Genomic DNA, 27514 nt, shown 5'->3' with positions numbered 1-27514 from the left:
AGCAGTAAAGTTGCAGGCAGATTTATTACAATACTTCATCAAGGGACAGAATTGCTTCTGTCTACACTCAAGGGAATGAAAATTAATATGGTAGCAAGAAAACTTTTAAACAACATTATTTAACAGTAATTTACAATAAGAAACTAGTTCAACTGATAGGAATGGTTAAATAACTTGTGATAAATTTGTATAGTGGAATTACTCTACAACTATTAGAAATCATGTTTTTGAAGACTAATGACAAAGTTAACACACAATAAAAATTAATAAAGATACACAACTATTTACAATATCATCTGACTCTAATTATGTAAAATAAAATACACAGGCTACGGTAATAGTGACTACCTGGGTGCGATGACAGGTAATTTTTTCTCTTTATGTATAGTTTCTGTGTTTTTAAAATTTTTTTACCATGAATATATATTAGTCTTATAATCAGAAAAATATATATACATAAGAGAAACTATTGTTCTCTAGTTTCTAATTTTAATAGTAAGTCCAATTTTTAAAAGAATACCAACAAAAGCTTATCTTTCATGGAAAAAAATCACACCACCTTTAAAGATGATACATAATACAGTACAACATTTTATTATACACTATAACGCTGTGTCGGCAAGATTAGTTATGCCTGATACGATAGTGGTTTACCTTGCTTGATACGATACTGGCTTATCTATAAAACAAACATTATGATCGTCCACAACTCCAGTGTCATAGAAAGACCCCTGTCTGAAAATCAGCAAAACTTGTTTAAGGGGCATTAAAAGATAAGACCTCATTAGCCCTTTCTAGAAATCAGTAGCATGTTTCAGTGTGAAAGTTCAAAGCAAAACTACTTCAAAGCTAGTTCCACAGAAGGTGCAGCAAAAAATAGAAAATAAACCTCAACGATCACAGAAATAAATCTTCCAGTGTTATCAGACCAAATGCGAACCTAGTAAGAATTTTTAAAAACTCGATTCAAAGAAATCAGGGCACTTTCTAAAGAACAGCAAGTGAAGTCACTCTTCATAGGATGAGTGATTATTTCGTTCTTATTCACTCAGGAAAGGTCACATCATTCATTGAAAGGAGTGCTCTAAAATCAAAGGGTTTCTAATCAAATTAATCATACTGTTGCTCATAATATGCACTTTTTCCTCCTTTCCTCCTCGCCACGCAGTATAATGCATTGCACGATCGGTTTATGCTTCCTGAAGAGTCCAACATCTCATGATTCATATTTATTTTTCTGCAAACATTTAAAGCCCTCTATGTACAGACCCTTGACAAGGCCCCAGTGACACAAAGCCCTCAAGGACCCCAGGGCCTGAAAAGTGCCTTGAAAGTCACATAAAATAAAATTCTACAATTTGCTCTGCTAAGTACATCATTAACCAGATATGTAAATTAATATTAGCAGCATTTGATAGAAACACTGCTTTTAAAAGGAACGTTCTAGCGTAGGGCCCTCTGTCATGTCTCTAATATTCTACCATTTCTTTTTCAAGGGAAACTGGGTCCAACAGAGACCATTAGGCATATCATGGAAGTTTAGAGATGGTTATTTGGGACTTAACTTTTTATTTCCACATTTGTTTTACTTCAAGATAATTTAGGAACGGGCACTGATCTTGCTATTCAATTTCTACAAAAATGTTCCAGAATGGGTCCCACTTCCCATACGTTTGTTACAGAATGTGTTGCAGAGATGATGGCCCCTAACCGTCTTTGATCATCCTCCAAGAAAGAACAAATCCAGGCACTATTCACATTATTCAGTATTTTACAATCACCTATGCTCACTTCCAAACCTCTGTCATACGCCACACATTTTTTTTCTAGAAGTCAGATAAGTGAAATCCAGTCTTACCACACTGAGAAGTGCAAATGGTGAACAGCTGATGTGTGTGCATAATCATTTCAAAGTAAATGAATAGGAAAAAGGTCAGGACTACTTGTAACTTCTTTTGCCTTTCTTAGAGTAGTAAAAAATCAGAGAAAGAGAAATAATAAAAGCAAAAAGTAGGAAAACTATGAAAGCCAGTAAAGATTTGCGGGTATGAAAAAAGCCGCATTCGGTGCACAGGGTGAATTCTTCTGGACAAAATCTCCCCAGAGTTTCAGGATCCGAGAAACCATTGCTGTCAATCATTTTCCGATAATGTTTCATGGACGGTTTGGGCTCAAACTGATTTGCAGCATAATGATAGAAGCCAAACTTGGGAGCTGTGCGATCATTGAATGAATAAGCAAAGTATCCACAAAGATTGACACCATCCAATATGTAGGCTAGAAAAACAAAAGGACAGAATAGTTATTAAAATTTTTTGCATGCAGCACTTCACTTTTACACAGCCTTGGTGCATCAGAGAAAATTTCAATACTATTTAATAAAACTAAATTAGGTTTGATCACAACAGGCTTCCTTCATGCGAGGACAAACATTGAGCTACAGTTAACGTAGAAGGTTTTACATAAACCTACTCTGATGTACTTGGGTTAAATCTTCATGCACAATGAAGGAGGTAAGACTGCTGTGAAGCCGTCTGAAATGGGGGACAAGAAAGTCCATGCTTTTATAGGCCCCAGCAGGTGCTAGGCATCCCCCCCCGCCCCCCCCCCCCCCCCCCCCCCCCCCCGGCTAGGGTCTTCGACTTTTAGCTAAACTCCATTATCCTGAGGGGAAAATACTAACTCTTCCTTGGACTTTTTCAGTGTGGCAAGGAATGGATAGCAAGCACTTTGCTTCCCAGGCAACAGTGGGTGTAATCGTTTGAGGGTGCCTATGGAGGGAGTACCACGCCCTCGCGTGACATACGCTTCGAGGGGCTGCTATTTCCGGGGCTCCTTACCTTTCAGAGCTTCATTTACATAATTTTGCATGTAATACACCCTCAGCTTGTCTTGCGCTGCCTGCGGATCATCGTCTATGCCGTTGGATATTATATACATGGGGAGGTCTCCGTACTTCAACTTCAGCCAGTTGAGAATTTTGCGTAAGCCCCAGGGCACTACTGCCACCTGACTGGGGGAGTTGAGCCACGTGATGTCGGTCATTTCCTGCACCTCCAGGTAATCGTTGTATTTCATTGGATCTTCTTTTTCCCAGTCGACGAGGATGGTGGTGTAATGGCTTACGGCCAGAAAGTCGAAAGAACCCCGGATTAGCTTTTTTTCATCTTCAGTGAAATAAGGTAGAAGGAAATTGTTTCTCTGCGTGAGCCAGTCCCTCATCACACGCGGATAATCCCCAGAGCCGAAAATGGGCTCGGCCAGCCAGCCAATGTCAAATTCCAAAACTCTCTCTGCCACTTCTTTGTCCTTTTGGGAAAAAGGGCAGGCCGGCTCTATCCAGTCGGCCTGCAGGGCTATGGATATTTTCCCCTTCTGAGAGCCCCGAAAGTTTTCATCGTACACGCGCCAGGCCAACGCATGAGCCTTCAGAAGATTGTGCCCCGCGCTGTAGGTCATGTTCCGTGTGTACGGCTCGCCCATCGTGATCCAGAACTTGACGTGGTGGCCGAGATCCTTGAAGCACAGCCGGGCGTACTCTGCAAAAGCCGAGGCGGTGTGGGGGTTCTCCCAGGCTCCGTGCTTGGCCAGGGGCCGCGGCAGCCCGTGGTGCGGGGCCGCGGGTCGCCAGAGCGCCACCACCGGGGTGATGTTGGCGCGCACGAGCTCGCTGACCACGCAGCGGTAGTAGTCGAGGACTGTGTGGTTCACCTGGGACTGGTTGCCCAGCGGCAGGATCAGGGCCCAATCCAGGGAGAAGTGAAAATGGGAAACGTGCATCTCCTGGAGTAAGGCTATCTGGGGCCGGATGGCAGCGAAGTCCACGCAGTAGGACTTCCGCTTCTTGGTCACAACCCCGTCCACCTTAATTAGCCTCTTACTGTAGTGGACGTCCCACAGGTAAACGTTCGGGTCGGTAAACTGAGACAGAGTGGTGTCCACCTGCCAGCAGAGGAGTAAGCGTTAGCTTCACAAAATCCCACGTAATCCCTTCCGCGAAACTAACAAGCAAGAGGGGCAAAAATAGAGCCTCCCTACCCATTTCAACCATTCCTCCCAAGTCGTTAAGTTCCTGGAAAAAACAAAAACAAAAACAACAAAAACCACATTCCACTCTTTGATGCCTATTTGTTTTACCCCTAGCTCTAACTCTTGATCATTTCAGATGACAATGTTTCTCACACACCTCTGGTCTGTGTTAAGCAAGCATGTGTGAACGATTGCATTTTAATATAAAAAAAAACTACTAATATTATGAGACTCCCAAATTTAAAAAAAAAAATGGATGAAGAGATAAAGCCTAAAACCTGAGTTAGAATCAGAAAATGCAGAATGGTATGTAAAATATTCAATCATGGGGGCACCTGGGTGGCTCAGTCGGTTAAGCGTGGGACTCCTGGTTTCGGTCAGGTCATGATCTCACGTTTCCTGAGTTCGAGCCCCGTGAGAGGCTCTGCGTTGACAGCACAGAGCCTGCTTAGGATCCCCTGTCTCTTCCTCTCTCTGCCCCTCCCCCCCCAAAATAAACTTTAAAAAGTATATTTTAAAAAATTTAAAAAATTAAACTAAATTGTACTTCTTAAAATCATGTTCCAAACTGAAGTTTGCTGTAGGTAGAGACCATGCTAAAAACCAGTGACTGTTGCTTTTTATTGCCTTTAGTGTCAAAGACTGGATTTAACCAATTCAATCTGATGGTAAAAGTGATAGAGAATGTGGTAATGAGGAACGATGTTGTCATTTCCACATATCGGGCTATTTTAACATAGTTTTTAAGTTTTTCTACATTATTTTTCTGTGATGATCATGACAATAATGGTTGTCAATCATCTGATCCATAAGCCTCCAAAATGGAAATAAGTATTAAGGAAGAGCAGACGCGTTGTAAAACTGAAATCATAAAACCCTCCCTCCACGTGTAAACCATGGAGGAAAATGCAAACTGAAAGTTCATCCCAAGGAACCACTTGATGGAACCAGTTTTCTCCTCAGAAACAATCCTGTTCAAACAGGCCCCTTGGTTTGACCCTCTGTATGCCAGCTGGGGTCTAGCTCCGTTTAGGGACCTCTAGCAGTTTTGTTGCATTTTGCGGGCCTGAGCTGCTGTTCCTCTGGAGGGGTCAGTGCTGTGTTTATAAAGGAAAAGTAATAAAAACCCAGCGTGTCAGAGGGAAATTGCTTTCTCTGGAGAACCGTCTCTTGTAGATCACCCACGCATGCGTGTCCCCTAGTACGATGGGAATGCTGTGAGAAGTATTTTTCCACTGTGATGCACCCACAAATCTTGTTTCCTCAGCTTTGCAAGAGAAAATATTTGCATGCTCTTTTGAAGTGAAAGTGTTCATAGCTTAAAGGAATTCTTTGGCTTATTTTTATAGAGCTCTGAGTTGACTAAATTTATACATTTTCTACCACAATTTTTCCAAAACAGCAGGTTTTATTCAGTCCATCTGCAAATAAATATGAGAGACTAAGGTACAATTTCTGGGGGGAGGGGGGAGGCGGGGATCTGTTTCTTGAAACTACAGGATGCTTAGAAATAAGTACTTAGGCACAATTCTATCTAACCTCCATTAATTTGTCAACTTTTCTTAATAAAAAAATGAAAAAATTAAGGGCAGCCTTTCAGAAATGGATATAAAGTATATATTTCGTTTATCGTGGAAGAAACCTTCTCCTATTAGTGGCCAATGTTAAACAGGCTTTATGTCCCCAGCATGTGGCAGGTTCTGTACCTAGATTTACTATGAGCATTAGTGGTTGTCCACGGACAGTGACCCTGGGAGTCACTGAAATACCAGCCAGGAGGGAAAAGATAACTTTCAATGGTTTAAAAATTACTTCTCAGGACTTTAATTCAATGTACGAAAAGTATAGAGAACAGCTTGTAAATGAAAACATAGGCACACACTCCTCAGAACTGCCCTAATTTCACTTTGTCGGTTAGGAAGTTCCCTCAGGAAGGGGCCCTGCCAAAATAATGCCAAGCTCAAGGTGAAAAGCAGGAAGAACAAAACAGCAGTGGCAACCTTTTCCCACTAGAGAGCTTCTGGAGAAGTTCCCCCACCGAGGGTCTGAGAGTGAGTTGTTTTGTGTTTGGCTGGATCGGTGTGGGAGAGACTGGGGAGCTCCAGTGGGTGGAGGAACAGAGACCCCCCCCCCCCAACCACCACCACCACCACCAGGACCCCGGAAGTGATGAAGTAAAATGGCAATGCAGCCTCAGGGGAAGGGTCCAGGGCTAATGTCTCGTTGGCATCAGATCAAATTTTAAAACAATGGCCCCCGAGGGGTAGAAAAAGCAATTCTCTCCCCATCTGCCTTCCTCCTCACTGCCATACTTGTTGCATCTGCCTAAGTTTCTCTGCTCTCTTGAGGAAATAGGTGGTCCTCTTAAAACCTTCTCACTACTTACCGGTTCCCAAGGCAAACACAGTCCTGGGGTGGGGAGCAGAGCAGGAGGGAAGGAGTTCCCTCCAATGTGCAGTCCCTCCCAAGTTCACACTGCCTGCACAGAGATGCTGGCGGAAAACTGAAGCGGGAACTACCTGCCCTGCTATTAGACATCAAGGCGGAGCATGAGCCTTCAGTGACCAAGGGCACAGAGCCTGGCAGGGAGCGGGGCCTGGCACAAGGTCATGAGAGAGAACAAAGACCAGGGACTAACCCGTCCAGAGCACAAATACAGGGGAGGGAGGAAGGATGGGGAGCCCATCTCACCAGCCACTTCTGCACCTCCAGACCCTATTTGAAGCCCACTGTCGTTCCCACTTGCAGGAGAGAAATTAGGAAAAGGAGGTAGGAGCAGAGGCTGAGGGAGGAGAGAGAAGGAGGGCGGAAAACCCCAAACCCAACAGGGCAGAGCTACGCTCAGACATCCTGGCTAATACATGTCCCTCAGTCGCCTTTTAAATGTAAGAAGGGATTTAAGACTGAGACTTAAAGCTAAGTTTTTTCTTAAATGTTTGTTTATTTTGGGGGGAGGGGGCATGCACAATCAGGGGAGGGGCAGAGAGAGAGAGGGAGACACAGAAACCGAAGCAGGTTCCAGACTCTGAGCTGTCAGCACAGAGACTGACACGGGGCTCGAACCCGTGAGATCATGACCTGAGCCGAAGTTGGAAACTTAACTGACTGAGCCACCCAGGTGCCTTAAAACTAAGTCTTTTAAACTGAGGTCTTCAAAAGACCTAAGAATAATACAACCCAGCAAAAAATGTATGAAGGAATGTGTTATTTGTTTCCTTATAAAGGACTGCCATTTGATGTTTACAAGAAAATAGCAACCCAGCTCAACTAAAAGACCCTCCCTCAGATCCAACCATTCTTCCAAATACTTGTTTTGAACTGAAGGGTAACAGAATATGCCACCCCAAAATATGCCCCTCTGGTATACTATTTTGAGCTGTAGGCACTCGAATAATAGCATGCAGGGAAAGGCTTTCTCTGAACTCCCCTTACCTGCCTAAAGACAGATGCTCCAGAAGGAACTCTGTTCTCATCAATCCCTCCCAGGAGTTTCATCACCCAGGGAAGATCGAGACACGTCACAGGAGACCAGAGGCCACCACAAGACCCAGACAGACTTTGTCAGAAACTCTTGTGGCTCCCATCTATCCTTCTAAGGGCCCATCCATCTTTCCTAAAAATTGCTTATTCTTCCCTAAGAGACATATATCCCACCTCTGCTTCCAGCTTTTTCTATTAAGCTGGTATTTAAGCCTGAATTCTAAGTCACCTCAAGGACTTAACTCATTTTTGTCTGAGTATCTCTCATGTATATATCAGGTACACATGTTAATATACTCCTGCTTGTGTTTCTCTTTTTAGTCTGTTTTTAATTTTCCCTATAATTAAAGAGCTCAGAAGGGTAGAGGGAAAGTGATTTTCCTCTCCTACTGCACCAGTGAGTTGGCTAGAAGCATCCGACAGCATGCTAAGTGCCAAATGCCTTTGCTTGTCTATGGATACCACACTTTGTCTCTGTCTCTTATTTTAATATTTATTTATTTTGAGAGAGAGGGAGTGTGTGTGTGTGCGCGCAAGTGGTGGAAGGGCAGAGAGAGAGAGAGAGAGAGAGAGAGAGAGTTCCAAGCAGGCTCGTGCTGTCAGCATGGAGCCCAACACAGGCTTGAACTCACGAACTGTGAGATCATGACCTGAGTGATCACGACCTGAACCAAAATCAAGATTCGGATGCTTAACCAGCTGAGCGGCCCAGGCGCCCATGTCTCTGTCTTGATTTCTATTTTCACACTCAGACTTTTCAACAACACCCCACCAGCACCTGCTCACTTAACACCATGCTCCATGCACTCTATTATATTATTTGTACATCAATCATTTTCCCTCAGTAGACCTCTATGAGGTTGTTTGTTTGTTTGTTTGTTTGTTTTGGTTTTGAGACAGGGTGCAAATAAGCGAAGGCAGAGAGAGAGGGAGAGAGAGAGAATCCCCTGAGGTGCAGAGAGAGAGAGAGAGAGGAGAGGGGCTCACCCGAAGCAGGGCTTGTGTTCACCTGAAGCGGGGCTCAAGCTTACCTTATGTGGGACTCTAAATCACGAGCTGTGAGATCATGACCTGAAGCAAAGTCAGATGCTTAATCAACTGAGCCACCCAGGCGCCCAGCAGTAGACATCTTTGAAATCAGGGGTCAATCTTACCCATGTCAGTGTGCACTCCCCTCAACGGAGCATCCCCGGCAATGAACACAGGGCTTTGTGCATGCTAAGCATCCAATAAGTGCCTCCTAAAATAGTCCATCAAGCTCCAGAAAACAAATTCCTTTAAAATTGGGAAGTTAAAAATATACTGAGGATTAACTAAGTAGTAAGTGCTCAATAAATATTGGTTGACCATTTTGAAGAACTTCCTTACCCTTTCGATAACTAGTTCTAGAAATGAAACTTCAAGCAGTGAACCATTGGAGCAAGAGTTTTCACCGCTTGAGATGCTTCTGCAACAGGGTGCAGCTAAGCCCCGGCAGGGCTCTGCCTAATGTTCCTGCCTCAGACTCAGCAGCTCCACTGAGATCTCAGAAAATTTGAAGTTGTTTGTCCTATCTTGTTTATGGAAGAACTCAACTGCTTTAAAAAGCATCCAAAACCACTGTATTAAAAGGGAGTATTTTTATCTTTTTACTATCTTTTCAGATATTAAATATTCATATATTTTAAATCTGTTCCTCCTTTGGGACTGATTTAAAGTGCAAGATGAAGCTAGGAAGATTTGTGGAGAGAAGGGTGCAATGTTCCAAATTGTGCCCTTAATGTTCTCATTAAGGAATCACGTCTGGCCCAAAGAATGGACAATGTGTCATGACAACCTAATAAGGAAGCACTACTTACTAGCGATAGGGCTTGGTGAGACTGCTGATTGGTTTTGTCAGCTGACTTACTTGAATGTAGTTGTCAACAATTCCCCAAGCAAAGTCACAGGGAAATGTCCCTTCTAGAGGTTGATTTTCAGGTAAAGGAGGGAAGCCATTTTTCTCTATCAGCTTTTGGTAGAACAAGGCTGAAGATTTCGGCAACAGTTTCTTATCCTGGCTTAGAAAGTCAACATAGAAGAGTCCACGCCTGATGCTGTAACCTCTGTGCCATTCGAAGCCATCCATAAGGGACCAGGCCGTGTACCCAATGACGTCCACCCCATCCAGCCTAATGGCTGCAAAGAGAAGAGAGGACAAGAACAATGTGACCCCTAGCCAGGCACTGGCCTCATGTGTCAAGAGCATTTGAGGGGTTTACTACTTACGGAAATAAGTTGCGTGTAATGGTCACTGTTTGGTAAACCAATGACTTTCTTACTAATAAAAGGCTGTCACACTTGGGTAATTCTACAAACAAATGTCTTCACCAACATGCTTATCTCCAGTATGTTTTTACTTGGAATATTTTTATTTCCAGTAGGTGTTCTTTGGGCCTGAGATGATGGTCTTGCTCCATTTTCTATCCTAGCATTGTGCTTGCCACAATAAGTGAACACAATCTTTAAAAGAATAAACTACTTAATATTTTCTTCAGAAAGGGTTGATATTCTTTTTTCTTTAAAAATTGTTTTATTCAGTGCAAATAATAAGAACTCAAAAAATATGTACAGGGATCTAGATGTCCTGGGATTCACTTAATCCTTAATATAATCTAAAATTCTAGAGTACTAACTCTGAAACTCAAGTGTTTTCACACATTATAACCCAGTTTCTCATTTTCAAAATGAGTTAAAAATGAATTTAAGTTCCTCAAGTCCCCAAATGAGAAAGGTGTTACATAAGTGCATTTCTACTATTGCCAAAATGAATTTCTTCATTACAATTAAAATCTATAAATTCACATTGTTTATTACAGATCATCTGAAAGATTTTCCTGTTGCTTTCAGCAAGAAATTAGAATTTTATCCCCAATCCTACCTTTTAAGGTTTCCATTACGAATTTTTTGAGGTAATACATATATTTGGCGTCGTCTCTCTTGGTGGTCCCTGAGACAAACCAGCCATTTTCCACAATAAATATTTGAGGGTGGTTATATTCAAGGTCAATCCAAGAAAGGAGTTGCCTCAGGCTGGGAGATTCTAACTGGCGGAACTTCATGTGGGGGTCCAATAGTTGAAAACTCAAGGTTGGTCCGAAAGAAAGAGCAAAAAAGTCAGCTGTTCCCTTAATGAACTTTTTCTCAGCTTCAGTAAAATCAGGCAGAAGACGTGAAAGATTATTCTTCATGCTCTCAGGATAGTCACCATCAATAAATATGGGTTTGGCAAACCAGCCTAGTACAAAGTCAAGAGACTTTTGACATTCTTTGATGCTGTGGTCGGTCATTCTTCGAGGATTGATCCAGTGGGAGCTTAGGGCGATGGAGACCTGGCCTCCCTGAGTTGGACGGAAAGAAGTATTGTAGAGATGCCAGATTTTGGCATGAGCCTATAAAAGAAAAGCCATGGTGAATTTATCTCTGCGAGAAGAAATATGTAATACATTTCTGAATCCTCAACTCTGTTGGTGTCTGTTTCACATCAAGCCTAACTTAACGAATCACCCCACAATGTAAAAGTCACCTGGAAACAATAAATTATTTCAGGGGTAGGTCAGCCCACAGCGAGCTGCTACCACGACTGGAATTATTTCTATTGTTTTTCAGTAGCCAGTGGAAAATGTGAATTTCTTGTCTTGAAGTCATTATTCATACTTTGAGAAGTTAATGAAATAAGAATTTGTTATAATATCTTACTACTTAATTGACTTTGGATTATGTAATTTTTAATTAATAGGCTTCGTGAAAAGAACCAATCCTGCATTATGATCACACCAGGAATTTCTAAATAGGATTATATATTTTTTATCCTAAGAGACTGGGAGTTTCCGAGGTGACTCAAGTTGTTGGAGTCAATTTGATATTTTGTATTCATCTCTGACAGCTAAAATTCTAACACGTGTCCCTTTATTCTTAATTTTTATTCTTCCCTAAGAAGAATCAGCACAATAAAGTAAAGGGCCAACTCCAATATCTAGCCTCGGCCCACCCTCTGGAACTCTGGGACAGTGTTGGTTCACACAGGACCCAGAAGTGCGAGGGTACGAGCCAAGAGCAAGAATCACCCAAACTTGGCTTTGAGGAGATCAGCTGTCCATAGTTAGTCAGCACTCAGCTGGGAGTTTCCTACAGCAATGAAACGGGCTTTGCTTAAGATTAACTTTATACTCCCATAAAATCTTGCTGACTTCTGATATCTCATTTTCGCTTGTTTTCTTTGTATTTATGAAGACCAGTGAGGATTACAGGGTTTTTCCTCCCTTATTTGAATTTTCTCTTCACTTTTGAATTCCTTGATTTACTCTCCATATTTTTCTACAAACACAAGGGCTGTTTATTGGCCTTTTACTCCCCTAATATATCCTCCTTGAAAACCTCATTCCAGTTCTCTGTTTGACTCATATTCTCCAAAATGATCATGCCAATTTCATCCCACTCCCTGGGCCTGAAGAAGCTCTTTCAGTATGCCAAATATGCTCTTCATTTTCCCTAAATATTCTTCTCGTGGTTCATTTCAGTGCAGGTGTCCAAGAATGATCTTATCACTGTTCTTATGAGTTCAGCCAAATATTTCAGTGGAATAAAATAGTTTATGTCTAACTTTCATTTTTAGTTTCTTAGTAAATATCTACTATGTTTCATTCCACTGAATATATTTTTTCATGACCTGAAGCATCTACCCATATGCTAAGAAGGAAAGGGAGAATAAAAGATTGATCAGAAGAATAGTAGCGTTCACCCATGTGGTTCGGCGGGGGGGCTCAGTCGTGCTACGCTGCTGGTCTTGTGGTGTCCCCCACCTTTATCTTCCTCCCCTCCACCACCCGATATCTCTCTTCCCCATTGTCAAGACATCTCATCATGTCGCTTAACAGTTAAATAGAAAAGAAAAGGAACATCTCAGGCTAGTCCTCAGAATGTCAGATCAGGGCACTTTCTTAACTTGGCCCAACTGAGGCCCACAGGCACTCCTGTTCTAAGTCTAACAGACACACCTCGACAGACCAGCTGCTGTGATAGAAATAAGAGGCCAGGCCAGAGTGACAGCAACCCAAGAACTTCCTAATCTGGGTCAGTTTTGCAGGTAGCAGAAGTAGGAGTCCTACCATAGAATAGCCTACACTAATGGACCACTCCTCTAACCTTGGATATTTTGACATGGTGCAGAGGAAGTCTGGCTAGGAAACCAATGCCCTGGGCCACACAGAAATGTACACGTGGTCTCTAATGTCAGATAAACTTCCTGCCCTGTCACATTTTTGGGTGCCTTTAACCACACTACCTAACCTGGCAGGTGAGACTAACTTCCTTGTGTCTTTCACAGAGATGTTATGACAATTAAATAATTTACATAAAACACCTAACACAGAGTCTGCGTTCAATAAGGTCTCCATGAATGCTTACTCCTTCTCTCCTTAAAGGATGAACAGGAAAAAAAAAAAAAAAAAAGGAAAGCATAACAGGTCCAGGGAATATCACCTGCTAAGGAATTCAGCCCAAGAGCACCCAAGTGAGGTACTGATGCCACCTGGGGTTTGGATTAGAAGAGGCTTAGGGCTTAGGTTGGGATCCCATCTCCCCCTTCCATTACCAGTGTGAGCCTCAGGTACTTCTCAGTATCAATGGGGACAGCATCTATTCTCCTGCAAGGGCACGATGGGGATCATGTGATATGATGCAAGTAAAAATGTCTACTAAGTAGTTTATTATTTTATAGAAGTATATATTTGCAGCATTGGGAAGTTGATGGTTAATTTTATGTGTCAATTTGACTGGACTTAGGTCCCCCCAGATAGCTGGTAAAATGCTTGTCAAGGGTTTAGCTAAACTATGCCATGGTAATGCTGCCTCAGCAGCCATTTTGTTTGGCCATGCAGCCTGGAGGGACCTTGACCTGACATCAGCCCCTCCTGCAAATGCGTGCCCTAGACAGCAGCCTGCAGGGTCACAATCAAATTTAAGGTCCTGACATGACCTCCCTAACCGCCCTTGTGATCCAGAATCGCCCCTTGCTCCCAGCCCCTGTATGCCTTATGGGCCCTTTAGATAGACCACCATGGAGCTTACTAAAATCCTCTTTCTGGTTTGAATTGACCAATCTGGCCCTTGCCTAAGAACCCTAATCAAGCCATGTATTTGGGTTCTGCCTCTCTTTTTGTACTCTGCCTTGACCTCCCCATGTGGCCCCTTAAGGCTGAGTACTTCCTCCAGGACCTGTGAGTAACAGACTTCTCTATTTCAAGTTCTCTTGTGCTCTGTTGTTGAACTGGGGCTCACCATACAGCACTATGCTCCACTTAACAAATGTTAATTTAACAAAACCATAACAACATTATTTCTGGGTGTGTCTATGAGGGTATTTCTGGAAGAGATTAGCATTTGAATAGGAAGGCTGAGTAAAGGAGACCACCCTCACCAATGAGGACTGCCATCAACCCATGCATTGAGGGGCTGAAGAGAACCAAAAAGGGAAGGAAGGGTGAACTGTTTTTCTGGAGATTGCAAACAAATATAGAAAGCATCTTGGATGTCACTTGTCTTAACCACTCACCCTACTCCCCAAACCCCTACTTGATCTGTTATTTGACTGCTCTCCACCACAGCCCAACTTGGTGGTCATCCCACTCATGGAGGCCCTCCCACCCTCACCCCCACCCAACCTGCCACACTGGGCTGCATGTCCCTCCTCTGGGTGCTCTCTGAGTCTCAGGCATACCTCTCTTGCATCTACTGCAGGTAATGATGCCTTCCTCCCCAGACTGAGCTCCCTGGCTTCCCTCATCCCCTTCCATTGCCTGTTAAACTGAACTGAACCCTGCTTCATTCACCTTCATTCCATTTTCTGATGGTAGATTTGAGTAGTCGACTACTGTAAGGCAAGGTGTGGGACGGTCACTACTTAAGGTGTGGCAACAACTAAGGACGATTAAGAGGGACACATGGTTATGTTTGGTTTTGCATTGCTTTCTAATTATTCCAGGTACGTTAATCTTACAAACTTGTTATTTTAAGATTGACATTTAATAAAGCTATTGACATAGACTCAGGGAAGTAATTAAGGGTGTATGTAAGAATGTTTATCTATGAACTATTTCCAATAGCGAAATATTGAAACAATTGAAATGTCCAATATTCAAATACATTCACACCCATACGTGCATTTTTTTAACACATTATGGTATGACTAAAGATATACTACTATTCAGACATTATAAACAATATGGAAGAACATCCATTTACATGTTAAAACTGTTTCTAAAATACTAACTGAACAGAAAAGCAGGCTACAAACTAGTAAGTAGAGTTTAACAGAATTTTTTATTAAAGGAAAACACATACAAATCTGAAATGATTTATAAGTTGTTAAAAGAGCTTTTGTAGCAGGATTGTGGGTGGTATAATTCTCTTCAATTTGCTTATCTATATTTTTTCATTTCCTACCATACACATGTATTGCTTTAGAGTTTTGTTTTTTTTTTCACTTAAAATTTAAAAATGAAAAATAGCTCATAGGAGCTGGATGGCTTGCCCTGCTGAACTGTCCATGATAGTAATTTGAAAGCCATGATCTAAATAATCCCTGCCTAATTTTTCTTTGTTGTGCCTTATGGTCTCTCCCTCAAGTCCTGAATCCCGGGTGCATGGAACCCTCCACGAAGGTCTGAAATCGCTAGGCTCCCATGCCTTCATGGGTGCATCTCTCTCAAGTTTTCCTATCCCCAGTCCCTCCAGTTCCACCCCGCTTCAAAACTCAGCTCAGACATCACCCTTCTGGGAAGTCTTCCCTGACATCTTCCCTCTCTCTGCCCTGAAGTGTCCACTCCATGTGTCTCCACAGCTGCCCTCTATCAAAGATCTTCACCATATTGGGTTGCATTCATTCAAGTGTCTAGATTGTAGGTGTTTCCAAGTCTTTGACTAGGTCTTTTATGTGTCTATTCCCAGATTCTAGCAAAGTGTCTGGGGCAGAATACGTATAACAAACAGATATGGAGGAATGAAGGCTGGCAGTGAAAACCAGACCAAAGAGTGTCGACACAAGCGAACATTTTTCTGAGCCAGAACAGGAAAACTCTCATCACATACCCTGGTTGTATTTTATTTCTGAGACCTTGAAAGACAGAAAACTTTCAGGTGCACACCATCACAAAAATAAATTAGAATGGATTTGGCATAGTAGGCTCTTAAGAATAATACTGCATAGTCCCAAGATGTGCTAATGATCTAATGTGGGGCATATGACATGGTGTATAATGTCCTCTCCACTTCCTTCCTAGCCTCATGGTTGATTTTGCAATCTACGTTCTGAAAAATCTAAGAAAAAAAATTAATCTTATATTTCTTTCTGCCAATCAGCTAGTATCACCACATTTTAGAAGTCAACTGAAATATTCTGAATTCCATACACATATAAACATTTTCTCTCTGGTTAAATGACTCCTTGTCATTTACCTATTTGTACCCTTCACAGAGCTCAATGAAAGCTTTCACACATACTGGGTATTTAAAAAATAGTGAGGGACGGGAAACATGGGAGATGAACCCCACATCCATTCCAGCATTCTACCGCGGTTCGGTTTCCAGACTTGGATGAGGGAAATGAAGCCCAAGCAACACACAGCAGCACTGCTGAGCTGAGAAGGCAGAGCTCAGTGATACGGGCTGCTGAAGATCCACATGTCGAAGAGAAGGGCACAGAGGGAGGGCCCAGATTTCTGCATGAAGATTTCCCGGCAGTCCTTGGCTAACTATGAAGAAGATGAGATTCTGCAGGGCTTCACAAAGAGCAGATGCCACAGGTCTGCAAGCTGAATACAAAAGGCTGTACCTAGAGAGCCACAATAGAGAAACATGGCTGAATACTTCAGACATTCAACCGAAATCCATAAAGTTCATACGTGAGGAATAAGGACAAAACTAAGATACACCAGCTCTAACAAAGACTACATCCAAGCCTAGTGGGTTCAAGAGAATCCTTGGTAAAGTAATTGCCTGGCAAAGCAAAATGCCACACCCTTTAAAGGAAGTGGCATAAGCCAGACTTCCTATCATGTGTTATTTATATTGTCCAGGCATAATAAAAAAAAATTACTAGACATTGAAAAAGCAAGAAAATAAAAATCTTTTTAAAAAAAATCAAAAGGACAGAAACCAAAGCCAAGATGACCCAAAAGAATTTTAAGATAGCTATTACAAGTGTGTTCGAAGATTTCAAGAAAAAGATAGATATAAAAAGTGAGCGAATGTGGAATAACAGCATATAACAACAGAGAAATGGAAACTCAAAGAAAGCATGACAATTCTAGAACTGAAAAGTAAAATATATAAAATGAAAATTTTATCAAAGGGGATTAATAATATTAATTCTACATAGACTATATAATTAGAGTGAATAATCTCTATTTTAAAATTTTTTCATGTTTCTTTATTTTTGAGAGAGAGAGAGAGACACAGAGCGCGAGCAGAGAATGAAGGAGACACAGAATCTGAAGCAGACTCCAGGCTCTGAGTGTCAGCACAGAGCTCAGAGCAGGGCTTGAACTCATGAACTGTGAGATCATGACCTGAGCCAAAGTCGGATGCTTAACTGACTAAGCCACCCAGGTGCCCCAGGATGAATAATCTTTAAAGAAACCACAAAAATATATTAAATGTTTACTTTAAAAGCCAGTAGGATAACAAAAATGAAATACTAAAAAATATTTGATTCACCTAGAAGAATGCTTAAAGAAAGATACAAACAAAAACCAATGAAATAAACAGAAAGCAAACAGTAAAATGGTAAACACAAACCCAATCATATCAATAATTACTCAAATGAAAATAGACTAAATGCTCCAAGTAAAAGACAGATAGTGTCTGCTGTTGACAGCACAGAGCCTGCTTAGGATTCTCTCTCTCTCTCTCTCTCTCTCTCTCTCTCCCTCTGTCTCTGCCCCTCCCCACTCAAGCTCATGTGCATGTGCCCTCTCTCTTTCTCTCTCTCAAAATAAATAAATAAACTTAAAAAAAAAAAACACAAACTCTAACCCCAGGTAATTTCACTAGTGAGTTCTATCAAAGACTTAAGGAAAAAATATACCAATTCCACAAAAATTCATTTAGAAAATAGAGGAGAGGTCGTTCTCAATTCAACTTGTGAAGTTAGTATAACAGTGATGTAAAAATCTGCCAAAAAATTTAAGAAACGAAAATTAGAAACCAAACATCCCTGGAATAGATATGCAAAAAGTAACTGGAGGTCAAACACAACAATATTTTTTAAAATGTACCAAAAGAGGGGTGCCTGGGTGGCTCAGCTGGTTGAACACCCAATGTTGGCTCAGGTCATGATCTCATGGCTCATGAGTTCAAGCCTCATGTGGGGCTCTGTGCTGACAGCACAGCCTGCTTCAGATTCTGTGTCTCCCTCTCTCTGCCCCTCCCCTGCTCATACTCTGTCTCTCTCTCTGTACCTCTCTCAAATAAATAACCATTAAAAAAAAGTTTTTTTTTAATGTACCAAAAGAGAAATGGCATGGCATTACTAATATGAGACAAAATATAGTTTAAGTCAAAAATTGTTACAAGAGACTTGGGGCGCCTGGGTTGCTCAGCTGGTTAAGCGTCTGACTTCAGCTCAGGTCATGATCTTGCAGTTTGTGGGTTTGAGCCCCGCGTCAGGCTCTGTGCTGACAGCTTGGAGCCTGGAGGCTGCTCCTGATTCTGTTTCCCTTTCTCTCTGCACCCCCACCCCCACCCCACCCCTCCCCCCCCGCTCACACACCCTGTCTCTCTCAAAAATAAACAAACATTTAAAAAATTAAAATAAATAAATAAATAAATAAATAAATAAATAAATTGTTACAAGAGACAAAGAAGAACATTACATATGGGTAAGAGGGTCAATCCCTCAAGAATATGTAACAGTTACAAACATTTGCACACGAAGAAGAAAAGAAAATTAATGAAACAAAAATTGATAGAATTGAAGAGAGAAATATATCATTTGATAATACCTGTTGCAGACTTCAATACTCCACTTTCAATAGTGGACAGAAACTCTAGACGGAAGGTCAACAAGTAAACAGAGGTCTCGGACATTACTAGAAGTCAATCCGAGCTAAGAGACACACAGAACACCCCACCCAACGAGAACAGATACACATTTTTCTCAAGTGCACATGAGACATTCCCAAGAATTGACCATATGTGAGGACTCAAAGCAATCCTTAATAAATTTTAAAAGATTGAGATCATACAAAGTATCTTCTCTGACCACAGTGAAGTGAAACAAGAAATCAATAACATTCATAAATATGTAGAAATTAAAGAACACACTCCTAAAAATCAACAGTCAAAGAAGAAATCACAAGGAACATTAGGAAACACTTACAAATAAAAACAAAAGCTGAATAAAAACAAAACCACAATGCACCAAGACTTAGAAGACACAGCAAAAGCAGTACTCAGAGATAACTTTATACCTGTAAATCACTATATTAAAAAAGAAAGACCTCAAAGCAAGAACTTAACCTTCCACCTTAAGGAAAAAGAAAAAGAAACGCAAACTAAACCCACAGCTGGCAGAATAAAAGGAATAATGAAGATTAGAGTAGATAGAAACACGATGGAGAAGAGTGTCTAGACAATTATCTGATGAATTATCTAGACTGACTAAGAAAAACAGAGAAGACTCAAATTACTAAAATCAGAAACAAAAGTGGGGACACTATTACTGATCATTTCTGTATATCTATTTCCATAATAAAAGGATTATAAGGGAAGATGGTAAAAATTGTATGCCAACAAATGAGATAACCTAGATGAAATGAACAAATTCCTAGAAATACACAAAGTACTAAAAACGGCTCAAGAAGATATAGAAAAAGGAGAAGGATACCACTTTCTTTAAATTTTATTTTAGTTTTTTAGTTCTGCTTTTCGGTGTATGATTTCCTTATTGTTTAGGCTCAGATCTCTGGTACAAGGTTGGATGGGGGAGATACCATGTTTACTCACTGGAAGATTCAACACTGAAACTTATCCATCCTCCCCAAACTGATCTCTAGATTCTGCACAATCCCATACAAAATTCCAATACATTTTTTGTAGACATTAATGAGTTGTTTCTAAAATGTATGTGATTATTCAAAGGACATAGATAAATTAAAATAAATTGCAAGAGGAAGAACAAAGTTGAAGCATTCACAGGACCTGATTTCAAGACTTACTATAAAGCTATAATATTCAATATGGTGTGATATTGGCATAAGAATAGACAAATAGATCAAAGGAGAAGAATAAAGAATTCAAAAATAGACCTAATGCAAATTGATTTTGAACAAATCCTTGGATGGCAAAAAAAAAAAAAAAGCCTTTTCAACAAACTCTCTTGCAACAATTGGGAAACCATTATGGGGAAAAATGAACCCAACCTTACACCTTGCATAAAAATTCATCTGAGATAGACCACAGGCACAAATGTAAAATATCAAACTATAAACTCACAGAATAAAACATAGCCTCTGGATCTCACAGTAAGGATTTCTTAGAATTCAGAAAGCACTAATCATAAAAGAAAAAACAGATGAAGTGGACTACATCAAAATTAAAATCTTCTCATCAAAAAAGTTAACAAAAAAGACAAAGCACTGAGGAGAAATATGTATATGTATGAAATATATATATATATATATATATATATATCTGACAAAAGAGTTGTATTCAAAATAAATACAAGAATCCTATCAATTCATAACAAAAAAAGAAATCAACCATATCGCCACCATGAACAACAGATCTGAGCAGACATTTTCACAACAGCATCTACACCAATGTTCAATCAGCACATGGAAAGATACTCAACACCAACATTATCAGGGAAATGCATATTAAAACCACAGTGAGCTATCATATGCACAGGAATGCCACAGCTGAAGACTGACAGCAAATTCTGACAAGGATGAAAAGCAGCTGGAACTTTCATACATTGCTGCTTTCTCTATAACCCAGAAATTCCACATCTAAGTATTTACCCAAAAGAAATGACAAAATAGGTCCACAAAAAGACACAATGTCAAGATAAAAACAAGAGTGAACGGTTCAAGGATGCTTACAATGGCATTATTCACAATAGCAAAAAACTGAAAATAACACAGATGTCCATCAACAGGAGTATGTATAAATCCTGTCTGTTTTTACAATGCAATACTACTCAGCAATAAAAAGAATGAACTGCTGTTAAATGCAACAATAGGGATTGGCCTCAAAAATATTATATTTAGCAAAAGAACCAAGACACAAAGAATACAAGCCTATGGTTGCGTGATTCCATTCACATAAAATTCAAAAATCAGCCTGCTGTGATAGAAATCAGAACAGTGGTTTCCTATGGTGGGTGAAAATTGATTAGAAAGAGTCACAAAGGGGGCTCCTGGGTCGCTCAGTAGGGTAAGCATCTGACTTCAGCTCAGGTCATGATCTCACAGTTCGTGGGTTCAAGCCCTGCATCGGGCTCTGTGCTAACAGCTCAGAGCCTGGAGCCTGCTTTGGACTTTGTGTCTCCCTCTCTCTCTGCCCCTCCCTTGCTCACACTCCATCTGTCTCTCTCTCTCTCTCTCAAAAATAAATAAACATTAACAAAAGAAAGAAGAAAAAAAGAATCACAAGGAAACTCTGGGGTGATGGGAATGTTCTGATCTTCATTGGAATGTTGGTTACACAAGTGTATGCAGTTGCCAAAATTTATCAAAGTATACATTAAAATATGCGCATCAATTTTAAAGATCTATAGAGAAAGAAAGCCTTAGTCACAGGCGAAGCTATTTTGCGGACAGAAATAGAGTTATCTAAGATTTACATGGCAAGAGAAAACTGATTTTCTCTGAAACACTAATTTATTTCTGAAACTACAGTAGTAATTTGTTGCTTAAAAAAATTTTGCAGTTGGGGTGCCTGGGTGGCTCAGTTGGTTAAGCGTCCGACTTCAGCTCAGGTCATGATCTCATGGCTTGTGAGTTCGAGTCCTGTGTCAGGCTCTGTGCTGACAGTTCACAGCCTGGAGCCCACTTCAGATTCTGTGTCTCCCTCTTTCTCTCTGCCCCTCCCCTGCTCATGCTCTGTCTCTCAAAAATAAACATTAAAAAAATTTTTTTTAATTTGTAGTTATTTAGCTTTTAATTAAGGGGATCAATACTCATTTATTCACTCACTCATTTATTCATTCAACAAATGTCCTAGGCACTTGTCTAAGTTTCTAGAAATCAATAGGATTCAAAATAAGATTCTGATCTCATGCAGCTTACAGTCTAGGGAGGAAGAGAGGTCTTTGAAATAAAGCTGAGTAAGAGAATCGGAGGTGGCAGGGGTCAGGATGGAGGAGTACAGTATGAAAGCCTTCTTTGATCAGGGATGTTTGAGGAGAGGTCTATCAATAACATGACAAATGAAGGCTGCTAAAGGGTCCCTGGAGGGGAAAAGCATTCTGGGTAGAGGATGGGGCCAGTGTAGAGATCTGTGGATCCTGTGGGCATGTGGCAGGTTGGAGGTAAACCGTACAGAAGGCAAAGGGAGAATCTCCTCAAAGAGAAGATCAGACAAGACACTGAGCCCCCACTCCTCCCACCTCCAAGCTGAGTGGGCTGTTGGCAATGACAGACAGGTGTGGGAGTTCAAAAGTCCACCTGAAAGGCAACTGTGGGATACAACTTACAGTCCAGAGGTCCCGCAAGGGATCAAGCTGAAATGGCAACATAGTTTGTCTTTTCCCTTTCCCTGTTCTGCTCTCATGCCCTCACTGACTTCTCTTGCAAGCACTTCTTGACTCAAGATCTGCTTCTTGGGGAGCCAGACCTGCGTCAGGCTGGGACGCGGTTGGCTCAGCCTCATAGGGCGCAGTGAAGAGTTTGATTTTATTCCATTTTTTTTTCTTTTCAAGTTTTTATTTAAATTCTAGCTAGGTAACATATATGGTAAAATTGGTTTCAGGTGTAGAATTTAGTGATTCATCCTTTACATAAAACACCCAGTGCTCATCACAAATGTCCATTGCCCATGTAGCCCATCTCCCACCCACCTCCCCTCCAGAAACCCTCAGTTTGTTCTCTGTAGTTAAGAGTCTCTTATAGTTGACTTCCCTCTCTTTTTTTTCCTTCCCCTATGTTCATCTGTTTTGTTTCTTAAATTCCACATATGAGTGAAATCACATGGTATTTGTCTTTCTCTGACAGACTTATTTTACTTAGCATAATACACTTGAGCTCCATCCATGTCATTGCAAATGGCAAGATTTCCTTTTTTTTTTTTTGATGGCTGAGTTGTATTCCATTACACACACACACACACACACACACACACACACACTCATACCACATCTTCTTTATCCATCCATCAGTTGATGGACATTTGGGCTGTTTCCATTGTTTGGCTATTGTTGATAACATGCTGCTATAAACATCAGAATGCATGTGCCCCTTTAAATCTATATTTTTGTATCCTTTGGGTAAATACCTATTAGTACAGTGAAATTGCTGTGTCATAGGGTAGATTTCATTCTAAATTAGGTGAAATTCACTAGATAGTTAAGCTTAGTGATTAAGAACATGGGCTAGGTCAGACTGTTCTAAATCTGTGCCCTTATTAGCTGTGTGACCTTAGACATATAATCTAACTCTCTGTGCCTCTGTTTCCTCATCTGTAAAATAAGAACAAGTATAGCACCTTACGTTCATATCCTTACGGGGATTAAATAAGTCAATATATGAAAAAACTTATGATTGTGACCCATCAGGTAAGTTTATGATTCAGTGTGGTAGTAATGGAATTTAATTTATGATTTTTAAGAGATCACTGACTGCTATGTGGCAAACAGACTCCAGGAGGGCAACATAGGAACAAGGAAAGCAGTTAGGCAGCTATTGCTGTGGTCCCAGTAAAAGATGATGTTGGTTTGGACCAAAGGAGGTAGATAGACGTGGCCAGATTTCAGCCATCACTGAAGGTGGAATCAATCAGTAGAACTAGCCAATGAATTACACGTGACTTGTGAGGCAGGGAAAGAATCAAGGACAACAGAGAAAGCAACAAGTAAGGGACTTGGGAAGGAAAGTGATCAAGTTCTGTTTGGACCGTGGGTCTGATATTTGGGTGAAGATGCCTGGTTGATGGCTGGGTGTATGCGTCGAAAGTTGAAGACATGGATGGTATTAACAATCATTCAAATACATTTCAGAGGTAACACTGACAGGGTCACTTTTGGCTATCATTCCTCAGATATATTTTTTAAAAAATGAAATGGAATAATTCCTAACAGATTAACTTAATCCTACAAATAATCATAATTAAATTGACTGAGACCAGTGGCTAAAGAACTGAAATGCAGCCCATAAGCAAAAAATAATTCAAGCAGCTAATTTCTGTCTACCCTTCACCCAAGAAGAGACCTCGAAGTGTTGTGTAGTTCTAAATTAGAGGTACATTCTTTTAAGAAAGGTCAAAGGACTAGACAAATTTTGGAGAGCCCCAGAGATTTGCTATTTTCTCCTTTTGGCATCCTTTTACTACCAGAACAATATCACGATCACATGTCTAAGGACTTTCCTAAAAGTCACTGCCACCCTGTGCTGTTACACACGTATGCCAGCTATCCAGTGTTCGTGTTTGTAGACCAAATTAACCCTTTTGTTTCTATGAGCACAGTTCTGTGGATTATAAACTGTTGTTACTACAGATGGAATTTCAAGCAGCCTCCACAAAACAACAATTTAAGAGAGCACAAAAATAATTTCCAAACATAACCCGCTAAAATGTTTAGCCACAAAAATACCAGGACCGGTAGTCTCTGTGTGTGGTTCCTCAAATGTTGCCCAGGACCTGACTCTACCATCCGAGTCCCAACCTGTGCCCAGGGCCTCAGCTCCGCCTTCCCTGACACCCAGGGAGATACATGTATGGTAATAAGCAGCCGCTGGCCTTTCTTGCCTTCACTTTGGACTTCCGAGGAAGTAGAATTTCTAGCTTGAGCACCAAGCCTCATGGCCTCTCACAAGTTAAGAAGTAGGACTAGTACAGTTTCATATCCATACGAGTTTCATATCTCATCCCTTCCCGACCAGCTCTTTTACTACAGACAAGTCAATTTCTCGATACCCCTCACCCAGGGCTCTACCTTGGATGACAGCCTATCAATCCTGAAATGGCATTCTACTTTTCCTCTGTTATCTGTGGCCCTCCCTGCCTCCTGTTTTGAATTTGTTTCTTCTAAGAAGAGTTCATAATTAACCCTGCTTACTCTTAGTGATATTTTCCCGAGTCACTCTCTGTAAAAGTCCACTCCTTCCAAATTCAGCTCAATTCTCCTCTCCTCTGTGAAGACTTGTTTGGCGTCCTGGATGCATTTAGACGTTACTTTCCCACCACACCCTGAACATATGTAGCTGGAGTAGAACCATGCTTCTTCATAGTTCTTCATAAATTAGTGGCTCTTCAGCAAGGCTCTACACTCCTCATCAAGAGTTGAATTGAAACAGCCTGAACATCTAACAATATGAGACTATTTATTTATCCTTTTAGTCAAATATTTATTGAGTAGCTACTATGTGCCAGACATAGTTCTTAGATTAGGTGAAACAATCTAAAGGGAAAACAATAAGGATTAGTTGAAATAATCCAGGACTGAGGGATTAAATGGAACAAATTATTTGTTAGCAAATAATCAAATGATCGTCAAAAAACAAATGATCATCAATAATTTTCATAAATTATAGTTAGCTACAGATAAAGCCTGTGTAGTATTACCTAGTTTATGGACTCATCTGTACTTATATGAAATAAATAGACATAAGAGAGGATTCAGTTTCAACTTCAAGGTGAATGACCCAATGAGAGATTCTCCCTGAGATTTTTCTGCTGAAGTAGAGGCAAGTCTCTCCCCTCCTTCTGGAGTAAATCTGGGGTTGTTGGTATAGGAAGAGACCCTCTGCAGTGAGATGTAAAGAAGCCAAGCAAACCCAAGTGCAAGACAGAGAGAGAGAGGGAGGGAGAGAGAGATTGCCACCCTCAGCACCCCCCCAACATGGTAATAATTACCTGAAAGTCCAATTCCTAAAGTCCCTGGAGCTTTTCTCCAATTCTGTGAATTATCCCAGTGTCTTTCTATTAAAATCTCTTTTCTTCCTTAATCTAGTTTTAGTTGGGGTTGGTCATTTGCAAATATAGAATCCCTAAATACACATATAACCAAATTTGAGATTCTATAAGGCCTCACTCACGTAAAGGTACGCTTTTACACTAGTCAAGACAAAAGCCAAGGTAGATTTTTTAAATCATGGCATGATTTTGGAGTTTTGTTACCTATAAGCATTTTGTCTGGATTTTTCCAAAGCAGGTTACATAAAAGGCCTTATTCATTCGTTTTTAAGCATAAACTTCCTTCAAATGAAGTAAAAGGCATTTCATAACTCATTTTGAGTAAATACATCAATAAATCAGAGATCAAGTTTCTTGCCTCATTTATCTGTACAGAACTAATCAACATCAGTTAATTCATTCTACTTAATACTAAATCATGCTGCTATAAAAATCTTTCCAAATCACTGATGCCAGGTTGTTAACAAAATATCTGGCTTGTGACCAAAACCCACCTAGTCCACTAATCACCATGTTATCAGAGACATAGAGGAGTTCCAATCCCTGGATTTTGTATCTCTGTTTTTCTAATAGCAACAAAATGAGAATGGTGAAGGAACAGGTAGGGAGACATAAGGCTAGATGAGAAAAAGGGACAAGAAGATAAAGAACTCATATAAGGGATGTTTATCACACAGTCAGCAAAAGCATCCTGTGGTTCATCCGTCAGCTGGAATCTTTTCAGTAAACATCCATTACTAAAATCACCAACGTAAATCTATAATACCCTCATGACACAGCTGCTCTCCAATTTCCACAAAACCGAGAAAAGTATTTTCCTCGTAATAGTCAGCTTTACTTTCTAAATGTTTTACCTCTGCCTCTTCTCCTAATTCTCCTGCTCTGAATTATCAACAGCAGATGCCAACTGAGTGACTCTCTCTGAGACTTTAAGATCATTTATCAGTTCACAGACTCATTTACAGCTCTTTGCTTTCAAAATAACTCAATTCCCCTCGCAGGTAGAGAACACTTTCCACCCAAAGAAAAAGTGACATGTAAGCGTGCGAGGGTTTCTGTGTTGTCAGATGGGGTAAGGTTATGGAAATATAAAATATGTTTTGTGGAGTAGCCAGTAGAAGGTAACTACCCCTCCATTTCCACCCTCTTTCCCATTTACCTCATGTGGTGGCAATTTCTACCACAGTACCTTGTCGTTTTTTCACGGCAGAGTCCAGTCGTGACATCCAGTTATGAGGAGCTACAGCAATTTGGCAAACCTAGACTAGGACTCATTAGAAATCATCAGAGTGTGCCGTGTATAGTAAGGGTAGGTAAGTGCTGCTTCGTGAAAGTTCGTTTCAGTTGTGAATATGTCAATTTTTTACCATGGGTCAAGTTCCAAGCACTTGAAAATCACTGGTCTAAGTTAAGGGATGTTCTTATTCTGCAAGTAATTTTGAGCTGCCTGTATATTTATTTATTATATAATATGTATTATATACTAAGCATTTATTTACCTGCTTGGCTCAGTTCTAGCATTTGGGGAGGCAACAGCAAACAAATTGGGCAAAAATTTCTGCCCTTATGGAGCTTCTATTTTAGCAGAAGAGATAATAAAGGGCAAACATAATAAACATGACTATAAAGAATGTTAGAAGGTGGTAAGTGGTACAGAAAATTCCGAACAAAATAAGGGTGGTCTGGGCGCCAAGGAGAGGAGATGCATTTTCTGGGTGGTGCATGCAACAATCTTTCATTTTTTCCCCCATTAAATATGTTGCGGTGTTAGTCTCCTTTGACATCTCTATAGGGCAAAATCCATATGTGTTCTTATTGGGTAAGAATCATCTTCATTAACACCTACCCTCACAGAACT

At 40.6% G+C, this 27514-nt stretch overlaps 1 protein-coding gene across 1 annotated transcript in view; it reads right to left on the bottom strand.

Moving 5' to 3' along the window:
• Positions 1-1435: 1435 nt before the first annotated feature.
• Positions 1436-27514, bottom strand: part of KL (klotho) — a 46221-nt gene continuing 20142 nt past the window's right edge. The window contains exons 2-5 of the mRNA XM_027064662.2: positions 10409-10919; positions 9398-9666; positions 2841-3942; positions 1436-2277 (exon numbers count right to left, since the gene is read on the bottom strand). Of these exons, the coding sequence (XP_026920463.1) occupies positions 1940-2277; positions 2841-3942; positions 9398-9666; positions 10409-10919 (2220 nt within the window). The 3' untranslated portion in view covers positions 1436-1939. The remainder of the gene's footprint in view (positions 2278-2840; positions 3943-9397; positions 9667-10408; positions 10920-27514) is intronic.

Source organism: Acinonyx jubatus, chromosome A1 (genome assembly GCF_027475565.1).
Source record: "Acinonyx jubatus isolate Ajub_Pintada_27869175 chromosome A1, VMU_Ajub_asm_v1.0, whole genome shotgun sequence".
NCBI classification, from domain to species: Eukaryota; Metazoa; Chordata; class Mammalia; order Carnivora; family Felidae; genus Acinonyx; species Acinonyx jubatus.
This window is presented reverse-complemented; position numbering and strand designations above follow the sequence as displayed.